At 37.2% G+C, this 13,509-nt stretch overlaps 2 protein-coding genes across 2 annotated transcripts in view; both read left to right on the forward strand.

The window, feature by feature from the left end:
- Nucleotides 1–9,948, forward strand: LOC140166849 (tenascin-R-like). Its single transcript, XM_072190338.1, has 7 exons — nt 1–121; nt 1,679–1,948; nt 3,319–3,618; nt 5,253–5,543; nt 6,368–6,637; nt 8,581–8,841; nt 9,791–9,948. Exons 1-7 carry the CDS (start codon nt 1–3, stop codon nt 9,946–9,948), a joined length of 1,671 nt encoding a protein of 556 aa, XP_072046439.1.
- The window catches only part of LOC140166286 (tenascin-R-like), a 22,008-nt gene continuing 18,321 nt past the window's right edge, over nt 9,823–13,509 (forward strand). The window contains exons 1-2 of the mRNA XM_072189698.1: nt 9,823–9,944; nt 12,689–12,860. Of these exons, the coding sequence (XP_072045799.1) occupies nt 12,731–12,860 (130 nt within the window). The 5' untranslated portion in view covers nt 9,823–9,944; nt 12,689–12,730. The remainder of the gene's footprint in view (nt 9,945–12,688; nt 12,861–13,509) is intronic.

The following is a 13,509-nucleotide window of genomic DNA, read 5'->3' on the forward strand; positions in this document are numbered from 1 at the left end:
ATGACGGCATCTTCATTCAGCGTAGTGGTTACACTCCTCCGACCGGGTGGTCAGGTGGTGGTCAAGTGTCAGCAGATCATCGTAGATGGCGAGCAGGTCATATCCGGCATCCCTGTTGAGTGTAGGTCTTGGGTCTTGATCTCTAAGGCTTCTCTGATCTTTTGATTCCAGAAGTTATCCTCCCTACTGATAACTTCTACATTGTCCGAACTGATCACTTGATCACTTGACCACCCACCGGTTACACTCCTCTGGTCACCTGGTAACCAGAGGAGTGTATACACTACGCTGAATGAAGATGTCGTGATGGCATCGCAAGCTACGTCTTTGCTCTGACTCTGAAAAGGTAACTTTTTAAGCTTATGTCAGTATATGACTGAGTCCAATATCAGAAGTATTTGCTTTCAATTTGGATCTGATGTTGAATTTTATTGTGTTAGACTCATCCTTTATGAAAACTGATATCAATCATTTTGATACATCTTGTATGTCGAAATATTTAAAGTCGTAAGATTAACCCGTATAAAATGTTTGTTCATATAAAGCACATTTATTTTATTATGTAATCTTTTTTGAAGATATTTTGTGATTTTATTTCTAGGTTATTTATTATTGTCCCTTAATCATGTTCGTGGCTTTTTTTAGTATAGTTTATGTCTATAAATAAACTATTTTTTAAAACGATATATGCCCAGACGTTCTTTTTAAATAAAGAAACGTATAAATAAAGAAAAGTAAGGATGATGTTATAATTGGTGGGTGTTAGCAATGCTCGATCTTATCTAAGAATCACATGCTCGAACTTTATTTGAGAATATTAAACAGTGGTAGTGCGCGGGTTGGTAAAATTATGTTGCTGCCGTAGTTGTCGTTCAAGTCTAGCAAGAAAGCAAGCAAGCAATTAAGCAAGAAAGAAAGAAAGGAAGGGAGGGAGGGAGGGAGGAAGGAAGGAAGGAAGGAAGGACGGAAGGAAAGAAGGAAAGAAAGAAAGAAAGAAAAAGGAGGGAGGGAGGTGTAACCACTACGCTGAATGAAGACGTTGTGAGGGAATCAAAAGCTACGTCTTTGCTCTGACTCTGAAAAGGTAACTTTTTAAGCTTACCGTATTTCGTCAAATAGTCGCCCCCCACAAAAAAACGCTCCCACCACTTTTTTCAACCAAGATGTTTAAAAAATGCCAATATTTCCATGCTATCTTGTGTAGTAAGCTTACCAAGTTGTCCACATGGTCGATAATAGCGTCAATAATTGGCGAAAATCTGGATTGGAAACCCGGAAGTGAACCAGAAGTCAGTGTTTCTAGTTCATAGTTCGTCATTTTAGCGTGAGTTTTAAGTTTACCTAATGATTTTAACGGGAATTATCGTTCTAAAATTGACCTTAAACGCCCCCCTTTGGGAAATTTATTTGACGAAATACGGTATGTCAGTATATGACTGAGTCCAATATCAGTCTACATGCTGGTAAATTGTTACTCAGGGTCCCCTTGGAGATCAGTACCAGTTAATGAAGGAGCTACCCTTGTTAAAGAAAGAAGGAAAGAAGGGAAGGAAGGAAAGAAAGAAAAAGGAGGGAGGGAGGGAGGAAGGATGAAAAGAATAAAAGTTAAAAGTCAAACCTCACATGTGATTCATTTTCATGAATTATTTTTGTTAATTATTGTTTGATTTATTTGCAGCACAAATTCAACCTCGTACACTGTACTGCGAATTAGTTGGCACAAGTTCAGCAAGTGTTCTATGGGGGCCTGTATCCGATGCCCAACAGTATATTCTCAGCATTGTAGGAGGGCAGTTTGTCCAGCCTCAACAGACCTCCATTCAAGCTGGTGATGTCTTGAAACAATCCTATAATAATTTGCAGCCGGGTACAGAGTATGAAATTTGTGTGCTTGTGATTTATAATAGCAATCAGCAGGACCTGACATTCTGTAAAGATATTAGAACATGTAAGTACATGCAATTTGCTTGTATAGTTTTTATTACTTCACATGTGAGGGTTTTTGTTCGGGGAGTGGATCACAACATATTTAGTGTCATGGGACTGGTGAATTTGTTGACTTCATATGGTCAAGAAAGCAGGGTTCGGTTTTTGCCAGCAAAACCTGTTTTTGCCGGCAAAGTGGCAAAAACCTGGCAAAAACTTTTTTTGCCAGTTTTTGCCTGGTTTAAACCGGCAAAAATGGCAAAACTGGCAAAAACTCGCATATTATAGTCACTCAAATTAGAAAGCTCATAAACAGTAATACACAACTTTTAATGAGTCATTTAACATATTTTTTGTCTCATCAAGTCCTTAAAATGAAAAAGTTTTGAATTTGATACATGCCACATTTCGATTAAATGCACTTGAGCAATGAAAACGCATGCCTTTAATATCTTAATATATTGCTTATAATTATAAAACCTGGCCTTGTTACACTTGGGGAACTTATTTTTGTAACTTAACGAGATGAAAAAACTGAACTATAAATCACTTTTTTAGTTTTTGCCATTTTTGCCGGCAAAAACTGGCAAAAACTGTTTTTGCCAAGTGGTTAAAACCGCGGTTTTTTCCACCTGCGGCAAAAACCTGCGAACCCTGCAAGAAAGTGAAGGTGATCGAAAAATTGCTTTTGTCAAAGTTCAATTATAGTATAAATTAACTTTGGTCATAATTAATAATGGCTTGATGTAGGCTAAAAAATCAAAATAAGCAAACCATCTATGAAGTACATTACACAAATTATGCTGCATTAATTGTATATAGAAATTTAAAAAATGCCTGATTCAGGATTGAAGTTTAAAACCATTAATAATTTATATAACCGTAACCCTGCCTTGCCTTACAAAACCATACACCCTGGGGCTTCCCTATCGGGTCAGGGCTGTGCAACACTGAGTACGCCTCCAACTAAACCATAGGGTTAGAATAAAAATCAATTATGGTTAGAATGAGTAAAAAATCATGTACATCTTACACTTAAAATTACTCAGACTCATTAGAAATAAGCAGCACAAAGTAGCATATACATGAAAATAAAAGCATTTTTAACTATGTGACAATATTTTTGAATTACATATCGTCACTGGGTGGGAAAAACCTCATATGCACTTTTGGCCCTTGAACATGGATAAAGCCTTGCAGATGTAGACTTTATATTGAAGAGGTGGCTTCATCCATGTTCAATGACCAAAAGTACACACAGGAAGCATCTCATATGCACTTTTGGCCCTTGAATATGGATAAAGCTTTGTAGGTGTAGACTTTTTATTGAATGGTTTGCTTCATCCATGTTCAAGGGCAAAAAGTACATACGATATATCCATATTCTCACAGGTCCAGATGATCCGCAGGATGTGAACATCCAGTCTGGTTCTGTGACCCCAACAACAGTAGGTCTCACATGGTTGTCACCATCAGCTGACAAGCTGGACTTCTACCGCATCCAGGTTAGGGAACCAGACGGCTCGCTGAATCCTTGGACCAACGTGAATGTGAACGAGCCACGTCAGTTCACTGTGAATTTCCTGCAACCTGACACTGAATACTGTTTCCAAGTGGATGCAGTCTTGTCAAGAACAGGACAATTTGCAGAACAGACCAATAAGAACCCTGTCATACGTTGTCAAGCAACAGGTATGTTAAATCTGCCTGGGATAAAATATACTAAAGGGATTGGTGGAAGCGTTACCATACTTTACCATGTTTAAGTATGTTTTACCATCATCAAGGGAGAGCATGGCCTAATGGTTAGGGTACTTGCTTTTAGTGCATGAGGTCCTGGGTTCAATTCCTGGCAGCGGAGATTTGCTGGAATATTGACTTGGGGAAAGAAATGTCTGAAATTAATTGGCAACTCTGTAGATTAAATTTAGACTTCCACTCTCCCATAATTAATTTAGTATCTGGTAAATGAATCATGAAAGTATTCCATCCTTCTGAGGGGATGTTAAGCCGTCGGTCCCGTATACAGAAAGACATACCTGTACATGATCTCACAGCCAGTTTTGAAAAGAGTAGGGTATTAACCCTTGACTATTCCCAAACTGTTCCGGTGTTCAAATGGACCCCAATTGAAATAAGCTTCAGAAGAGGCTGTTGGCTATCTAGGGTTGTCAAAACCGAAATCAATTAAAACAAATTAAACTTTGTATCGGATAATGAATTGCTTAGAATTTGCACCAGCATTATTGTTAAAATCATTCTGTTTGTGAAATATGTTGAGTTAATTAAATCAACATTTCAGCCTTTTGATATATTATGAATTCCTTGGCAATTGATACACACACCAACACTGCAATGTTTGACTGGTTTAAAGTACCCAATGGCGGTTTATGCATCGACAATGATGATTTTCCTATGAACCTCACTATCATGAAAAAAGAATACATGCATTTCTAGGTTGTTTGAAAGTTTCTGTGAATTTGAACAAATACTTGGGCAACAGCGATGCTATAAACAGCAACCCTCCAATAACTGTAATACACAGTGCCTACAAAATGTCACACATCTATTCCAAAGGCCTTGTGTATAAAGTATTATAAAAGGGCCAATTACTGCACATTGGCACAATGTAGTTTTGGTATCTCAGCTTATCGACAAAGTAGCCTACATATGGGCTATTCCAGTTGAAATCCACACTACCCCTGTGGAAGATTTTGGAAATATCTTCCATAGAGGGAGTTTGTTTTTCAAATGTAATTGGTCAGGGTTAATCATTTTGAAATCCATACTCCCCCTGTATTATAGCTTTACCTATACCTTCCACAACTGGAGTGAGTAATTAAAATGGAAGTTACCCAAATGTCTATTCTATTTGAAACTCATACTCCCTCTGTGAAAGACTTTAGCTAAATCTTCCACAGGGGTAGTGTGGATTTTAAATGGAATAGCCAAATGCCCTCATGTGTCCATTCAACTCCTGAAGTAATCATCATCATCATCATCAGATGGCTGCGTACAGGCAATTTTCTCCAACTGTTGGGGTCCTGTTAGCAAAGCATTTTGTTTGGTTGCAGCATCCCTTCAGTATCTCACAGGAGGTGCTGGACATACTGCAAGTACCGTGTGCGCGGTCATCCAAGTTTTGTCTTCCCATCTGGTGGAATATAAAGAGCGTATTCTTTCACAGGCTCGTAATCTGTAAGATGCAGTATGTGGCCAAGAAATTTGAGTTGAAGTCAAGGAAATGAAATCAGAGAATCGTGACAATACGTTAGTTTTCAATAATTCCTCACTGTAAATATTGTTGCCCTTCTTCATCCCTTCAGATCCAGTCCCGCAAGATGTCATCATTGTACGTGACGTGACAAATACATCACCGACAGCTTGTGAGATAACCATCCAATGGGACGACAGTGGACAAGACTCAGGCAACTATTACCTGCTGTTCATCTATCCACCAGACCAGGACAGGCCTTCAATTCAAACAGATTTTGTCCCAACTAATCTACAAATGACAACAGCAACATATCCATTCTATAATCTCAATCCTGGAGCGGAATACATGATTGACGTTATCGATAGCAATCAAGATGTCCGATCGACAGTGCTGAGATGCAGTGAGTTGTAATTTTTAATTTTCATTCTTTTCATTTTGTAAACTCAAATGTATTTGGTCTGCTTAACAACGCACATGATTTATTGTTTTGTTTTGTTTTGTTTCAAATATTTGGCATCACTTGATAAAGGACCATTGGTCAGAAACGTTGTGTGTTTATTAAACCATTGTGTGTTTTATACAACAAATTGGTACTGTTTTTACTTAATATCTACGACTCTATATATATATAAATGTATTTTGTGAAATGGTGAGACAGGTGATGACCAGGGCCCAATATAGAAAAGATAGCCAATTTTGGATGGAAAATGGTAAATTACATGGATTGCTTGGAAAAAGTGATAACTTTTGCAGGGGAGTTGCATGTAGAATTGTATAGTTAGAGGGAATTGCACAGAAAGTGCCAGGGATTAGCACATAAATTTTACAGCATCAAAATAAAAGAGATATATGTTTACATTTGGGCAATTCCAGTTGAAATCCATATAATCCATGTTGAATGTTACAAACCATGTTAGGAGCCTCTGAAAAGGCACTTTATGATGCGTTTTCGCAAATACGACCTTCAATGGGTGCAATTTTGTTTAAGCTTGTTTACTTCCTGGTTTGGGGACTAGCCGGATTTTATACGTTGGCGGCGCTCTTCAAGAATCCCGGACTGGAATGGATGCCCTACTTTCAAATCATGGCTAATGCTTTGTTGGGCCCTGTTGATGACTGAATAGACATATGTCTGTGTGTATGTATGGATGCATTTATTTCAGGTATGGTTGTATGTATTCTGCACCTATACAAATTTATCAAAACTATCATCTATCTTTTTAGGACCCAATGCACCAAGTAATCTTCAGTGCAGTTCCCTTTCATCAACGTCACTCCGTTTCACATGGAGCGCTCCAAGTGGCTCTTTTGATAACTACCAAATCACCTACACACCAAGCAATGGTTCGCCTGCGTCACCTATTTCCAAGCAACCAACCGATGCAAGAGACGTAACGCTGACCAACCTACTGCCTAATACAAACTATGATATTTCTATAGTGACCGTTGCAGGCCAAGTCATGAGTGGTCCGTTGGAGCGATCTTGTCAGACAAGTAAGAATAATAAAACAAATTAAAGTCCCAAGATTCAACTTGGTCTCGTACTGAAGATCACTTTTGTAAACATGAAGTTGAGACTATACAGCATCTTTTTTTGGAAATATAATGTTGTATGTAATTTCTGGAATGATGTTCAAACCCTAATCTTAAAAAAACAGGTTTACCTGGACATGAAAAGTGTTCTGTTAGGTATTCTTAACCCAGATTCGTCCAAGTTCAACTTACTTGTTCTTCATAGAAAAAAAATTCATTGATGATGTGAAGTGCAAACAGGATTCTTTAAATACCTGTTACTTCATTAGGCGGCTTAAGAAGATTGCTGAGGTAGACAAAAGCTTGTCATATACTAGCAGTAGGTTAAATGAATGACACAAACGTTGGAACACCATTGTGTATAATAATTATAATAATATTATTATACCGGATTAATGAGTACAAATGCATTGATTTTTATACATATCATCATTTTATCATTTTGTTTACTATGAATATATCATTTATGCTGTAACCTGTTGATAAAATAAACACATAGTGTACCTGGTGTACACTGTGGAAAGATAAAAAAAGAACTCTGTATGGAAGAAATACTCTGTAGGTAATTTGGAATGCTCTACCGGCACATTTAGATTCAAACCAGAATTCATTAAGCTTCAAGCAGGACTTTAATTGCTATCTTTGTGCCAATCTGTCAATATTACCTATTATTATATTATTATAATTATATTATAATGTAATTTGTTATTTCTGTCTAGATTCACATTGACATTAATAAACAAATTCAAATAAAGTTTTTAAACAAATAGATGTACATTAGATATGGATGGGTTTCTATCAATTCTTGCACAAAGAAATGGTGAAAATGAGAATTTAGTTTCCTTGTTTCACAGATTTATTTGGGGGGGGGATGGCAGGGTCAACTGAAATATTTAGAATGTTAATATTTTGATTTCAAGATGTGTAAAATTAAAATTTAACATGAAATGATAAATGAAAGTTGCAACAAAATGTTTATTTTGACAAAACAGCATGATTTGTGTAATAGAATATGATAATTTTCCATCACTACTCAAAATGATATAAGACATGTTGATCTAGCTGTGAAAGGTTTTGAGCTATTTTGCATGCAGTTATGAGTTGGCCAACTTCAAAAAATGGAGGTATAGTTAAAAAAAATGGGAACCACAGCTATGTCAATACAGGCGCACAGAGTTTATATGAGATATACTTACTGCAATGTCAATGTAATCCTGCGCCTCACCCATTATTTATGTTTTTACTGCCTCTGACACATTATTTGGGTGTAAAGGATAATGCATTACCCTTTATTTCTTAAGTATGTATAACTTGCCAAAAGCTGCATTGATTTCCATCGGGTTTCTTTCAGCGGTGGCCATGATGCTTATTGACCTTTTTGCCTAATTCGGGAAACCTCTGGAAACTCCGCATAAATCCAAAGTTAGACGCCTCTTCCGACCGATAATGGCGGTGACATCACCCAAAAATGAGCTACCTATGATGCACTTGCGTATAGTGAAAATAACATCAGAAATTATACACTGCCAAATGCATACCTTGATTATGTCCTCTCATGGTAGTAGTTTTCATGTTACAGCATGACTTCCTTCAATGATCGACTTGGGGATGCGGTGGTTACTAATAGTTACAAATATTTAATAATGTCCGTTTATTGCAAGACATTTTCACTCTAATGTAAGAAAGTCTGGCAAAAGTCTGTGCGCCCGTATTGTACATACACACAAAGATATCAAAATTGAGAAATAATAAGTAGCAGTGTGTTAGACTTGTCATATTTGACATTACCCTGTACAGAGTCTTGATTTAGCAGCAACGTAGCTTACAACATCATCACACCATCTTTATTCAGCGTATTCAAAGTAGTAGTCATCAATAAATTTTGTAATTTTCATTCTCCACAGACATTGCCCAGCCCGGTGAGATCATCATCCGCGAAATTACTGACATCTGTGTGACATTCACTTGGGGTGAAATCAACCTGACATTTGATAACTATCTGCTTCAAACCTTGGATGAGGAAGATAATTCAAATGTGGACACTCAAGTCCATGACAATGTTGTTATTACAACCTTTTGTGGACTCACTCCTGGCAAGCTGTATACCATTCTACTGCAGACTACCCCAGAAACATCGGTATCGGGAAGAAAATCTTTTATTGCAAGTGAGTAGACTTGGACATATATGCAGCGCCTTGATTAGAGCAGTTACTATATAGCGGCAAAGTTTCGCGAGGTTTTTATTTTCGTGGATATAAAATTCGAACCCATAAGCAGTCACTTAAACTTATCTCCTCCCCGCAAATAGCCCATGGGGTTTGAATTTCAGCCAGCCTAATCATGAAGCTCCTGTGGCCGAGTGGTTAAGGCACATGTCTTGTAAACCTAATTATGGTCCTGGGTTTGGAACCAAGGTGGGATCACTTTTCCTACTTATCTCCTTTATTATTTGCGATGGCGAACCTGGTGAAAGATTATGTTTATTTATATAATTCCTTGATCATGCCACTGTTTTCCCATGCTCTGAATAGTTCAAATCGTGAAAAATTAATATCGTGAAAATATTACGCTTTACAGTATCAAAGCGCTTCAAATTTATTCCACTTCCACAGGGATGTATCATTTCATTTGACTACCAATAATAATGATACCATTATGACTATTCAGTAACAACTCCCAATTTTACACATGGGTTGAGTGAGATAAGCGTGATAAAGTGTCTTGCCCAAGGAAACAACATTTTAACCATTACAGGGTTCGAACCCACCCTCGCATGTGACCATGAGTTGAATGCTGTAACCTAAAACGAGAACATAGCCACACTAACTTGCTCACCTTTTGTTTCAGTAAGGCCAAAAATAATCTTAACATTCCTTCTTGTTTGCTATGCAGTCAAGTTAACTCAATTGATAAGGCGTTTAACTATGGTGCGAGAGGTTTGTGGGGGGTCAAACCCCGCTGGTGGTTAGCACGCTCTTGTGTAAAAATTGAGTTGGCTTGAAATTCCCTAAGCAAGGAACTAACTGCGAATTATCTTGTTGTAACCTGTACCAAACTCGAGGAGCTGATCCTGGCTATAAATTACTGTGTTTTTTTTTGTTTTTTTTAATTCAGAACCAAATCCAATACAAAGTATCCAGTGTGCAGGATTAAGTACTAGTACTGTCACCTCTGTCACAGTTACATGGCAGCCACCTGCTAGCAGTGGAGGAGCAGTTTTGAGGTCTACAAAATCTACACCAGTCAAGGCACAGGACCAAGGAATCTGGTAAGGCCAAGGAGATTAAACCCAAAGAGTACCTACTCCAAATTCTCGCCCTGTGTATAACGCTATGGTTGCTTATGAAGGGCAAATAGTGTACTTCAGGGTTTTTTTTTGGCAAAAACCCAAAATTGAGCGATAATTTGCATCTTTAAGCTTAGATGTTACAAAGGTTTGTGCACTGAGCGCTGAGAGCGCATATTTGGCACAACATGCAAACACAATTTGAATCTAAATCTGCTGGGCAGCAGGGGGGGGGCGGCCAAGATCGACTGAATTTTGACGTCGTCATTGGTTTTACACGTAAACACAAAAATGTCTCAAATAATTCCAAAAGTGTATGTATGTTATCAAGCAATATTTTATCAGTCTAAATCCGTTGAGGTTTGACAGTGAACCTCATTATAAGTACTGTTTTTTGAATTTTTTGTATGAAATGTTATGATACAATACAAAAAAATTCACACCTGCACACAATAGCTATACGTGGTGTACTGGTCTGCAGGCTTTCCTGCCACCCATGCAGTCCGAGTTCAATCCCCATCCCCAATGCAGGTAATTATTTTCTTCACATTCATTTTGAATCCAAAATCATTTATTTTCATGTGAAAATGTATATATTGCACTAGGAAATATGTTTTGTGCACTTTTTTTCTGTAACGGGGCCAATACTAAAAACACACCTCTGCTAGGGGAAAAATAATTGCGTCCAACGTCCAGGCAGTATTGCCGTCATATTTTGTTTTGCTTACGATATTGGCTGTTGCTGCATTAAAATGACGTCGGCCACCATCGTCTGCTTGGCAGATAGCGAAATTATCCCAACTTTTTGCTATCCATGAGCGGAGTCAGTACTCTTTGGTTCTACCTCATTGGGTAAGGCTCAACAAAATGTCATGCTTGTTTCCAGTAGGCCACACACTTTTCTTTTTTGGTTAGAAATTTTACTGCATTTAATTTTTTTTAAATTTCATTAAAGGTCCGTAACCCGATCGACAGCATCATCCCCCCGATTTTTTTCATTGTTGATGATGAGGTTTTGGTATCACATGATAGATACTATTTTTCTCATTACTATCCTGAAATTTGCGCTCCAAGTCGACGTATTTCGGAGAAATCATGAAACAAAGCGGCTTTTACAGGTTACCAGTTTGTAAATACTAGAACTTACCGGATTTCTGGAGTGCGGGATGAATTGCGAATCATGAGTCTCCTCAACAGCTACTTTGGTTTCGCGTCATACACATTCTAAAAAAAAAGCGAACCCACTTTAACTGCTGAGGAGGCGGTGCGCCGATATATTTATAAAACTTCCACGTCGGACGTAGTGGGCGAATAGCTCAATTAGTTAGCGCATCATGCTTCACCCGTGAGGTACCGGTTCAAAATCCGTATCGGAAGATTTTTTCCTCTCCATTTTAACCCAAACCTTTTATATTAATTTGAAATGTACATATTGCAAGGGGAAATATATTTTGTTTCCTTTTTTTTCTGAAACGGTAGGAAAAAAACAACAAATATTTTCCGTTCAATACGGGCCGGGCATTGTACAGCATGTCAGCATTCGTCATATGAACGGGAATTGTTGTTGTTGCTTGCCTGCCCAGAATGCAATTCATGTATACCAAGGTATTGGATTGCAAATTTGGCTGTTTATTCACATTTACGCTGAAAATGCTCTCGAGCAGCATAAAGGGGGCGATATTTGATATTATTATGTAATTTTAAAGACAATCCATATCCAAAACCAATAGGGTTACCCCCCTTTAAGGTAAAAAGAAAAAAAATGGAATCAATATCACAATATATAAATAAATTAACAATATTAAAACTTCCCTGAAAGGAGAGAGAGAAACACACATACAGATTCCCAATCAATTGCACCTCTAAATTGAAGAACAAGGGTTGTTATAAATGACCACTGTTTTGCAATAGAATGTTCATATACATGTATATAGCAAAGACCTCTGTAATACAATTTTAAAGGTTTTGAATTCAACTCACAAACATATGACCCTTATATCCCATCATGCATTAGTCCAGGGTACCACACTTATCTCTGCGCATAGTTTGAATATTATCTGCAAATTAATGCTTTGTGTTCTCAAAATATCAAGAGCTATCTCAAGAACCACTGAACCAATACTAGGCTTGTTTGTACTCATTTTAATACAATTTTCTTGCTGATTTCAAATATGGTCATGAAATTGTAGAATTCTGAAATTTTTGAATGTTTTATGAAAATTTGGAACCCGTCGTGTGCATTTGACGCCCATGCGGAGAGGGATAAGTCTGACATTCAAATGCGGATATGAGAACATTACCTGTACTCTCTGGAATGTGGATTTTAGCAACATGTCTGTTATTCATTCTCTTCTCTATTATGTATCTAGATGACCATAAGGCGACGAAAAAAGAAAACCCTGTTCTACAGGCCCGACCAACCCAGATTTTAACAAATTGGGAAAAAAATTTTCCTGTACAAATGAATGTCGACCCAAATTTCTCAAAAATTTTTTGGTATTTTCCCAAATCGCAAAATATAATATTTACATATTTTGGTGATTTTTTGCGTTATTTTAAAAAAAAAAAAAGCCTGACCGACTGACCCTACTTGAAAGGTCTGTCCGCCCGTAGAACAGGTGTTTTTTTGTCGCCTAAAGGAACTATTCTGCTTCCAAGATCTTCATTATTTTTCACAAAGAGAATTGAAATTTAGTAGTTAATTATATACAATTACTCCTCATTAGGTTGCAACTATACCAAATGGTTCACCACTGCAGTATGAGATAATGGGACTACTGCCCTCAAGTGATTATACTGTTACCATAGATACGTGTTCTACTGAAAATGACCCTAATGGACCAGGACTGATCACATCTACAAGCAACCCACCACCGCCATCTGACACATGCTCTACAGGTAATGCTCAATTAACCCCATGAGAACTACCTGCCAATTGGCCAAAATGAATATTTTGTCAAATTTTGAACCAATCAAGGAGGGTATTAATAAGATCGTCTGCAATTGCAAGTTTGACCATAAATAGTTTAAAGCCTAGTCATAATTGGCAGTTGAAATGAGCATTTCAAGTTATCAACCAATCAGAAATGCTGGTAGATGACCAGTAGTGTCCAGCGGTTAAGGGACAGTAAAACTTTTGCTAGTAAGTAGTGATTTGACTTTTTTTAAATTAATTAATTAATTAATTAATTAATTTGTGGGGGTAATTAATGCTTTCATAATTCTATTAATTTTCAACAATGCATCCTGTGCATGTGTAACTAACAACAATTTTGTATTTTGGTAGACTTTTTTATTAATTTTGCTATAAAATCAGCCATTTTTAGCCAAATTTTGTTAATTTTGACTTCAGATTGATGAAAAAAATCATAATATTTTCCAAATATGTTTGAAAAAAAAAATCATCAAATTTTTGCCAGATTTCTTAAGCTTTTGTTGTTGTTTTAGGGTTATTTTAGTTAGCCTCCAGAAAAAAATCCTTACCAATTAACCATACTTCAAAAGTCTGTCTGCCTGTAAAACAGGATTTTTTTTCTTTGTTGCCTGA

Source organism: Amphiura filiformis, chromosome 12, assembly GCF_039555335.1.
Source record: "Amphiura filiformis chromosome 12, Afil_fr2py, whole genome shotgun sequence".
In the NCBI taxonomy this organism is placed as follows: Eukaryota; Metazoa; Echinodermata; class Ophiuroidea; order Amphilepidida; family Amphiuridae; genus Amphiura; species Amphiura filiformis.

What these genes read in the sequence shown, in the direction of transcription:
- LOC140166849 (XM_072190338.1), top strand. Translation starts at nt 1, where the DNA reads ATGACGGCATCTTCATTCAGCGTAGTGGTTACACTCCTCCGACCGGGT. An exon ending in GGAGCGATCTTGTCAGACAA is followed by an intron (nt 6,638 to 8,580) that starts GTAAGAATAATA and finishes CATTCTCCACAG; the next exon opens with ACATTGCCCAGCCCGGTGAG. An exon ending in AAGAAAATCTTTTATTGCAA is followed by an intron (nt 8,842 to 9,790) that starts GTGAGTAGACTT and finishes TTTTTAATTCAG; the next exon opens with AACCAAATCCAATACAAAGT.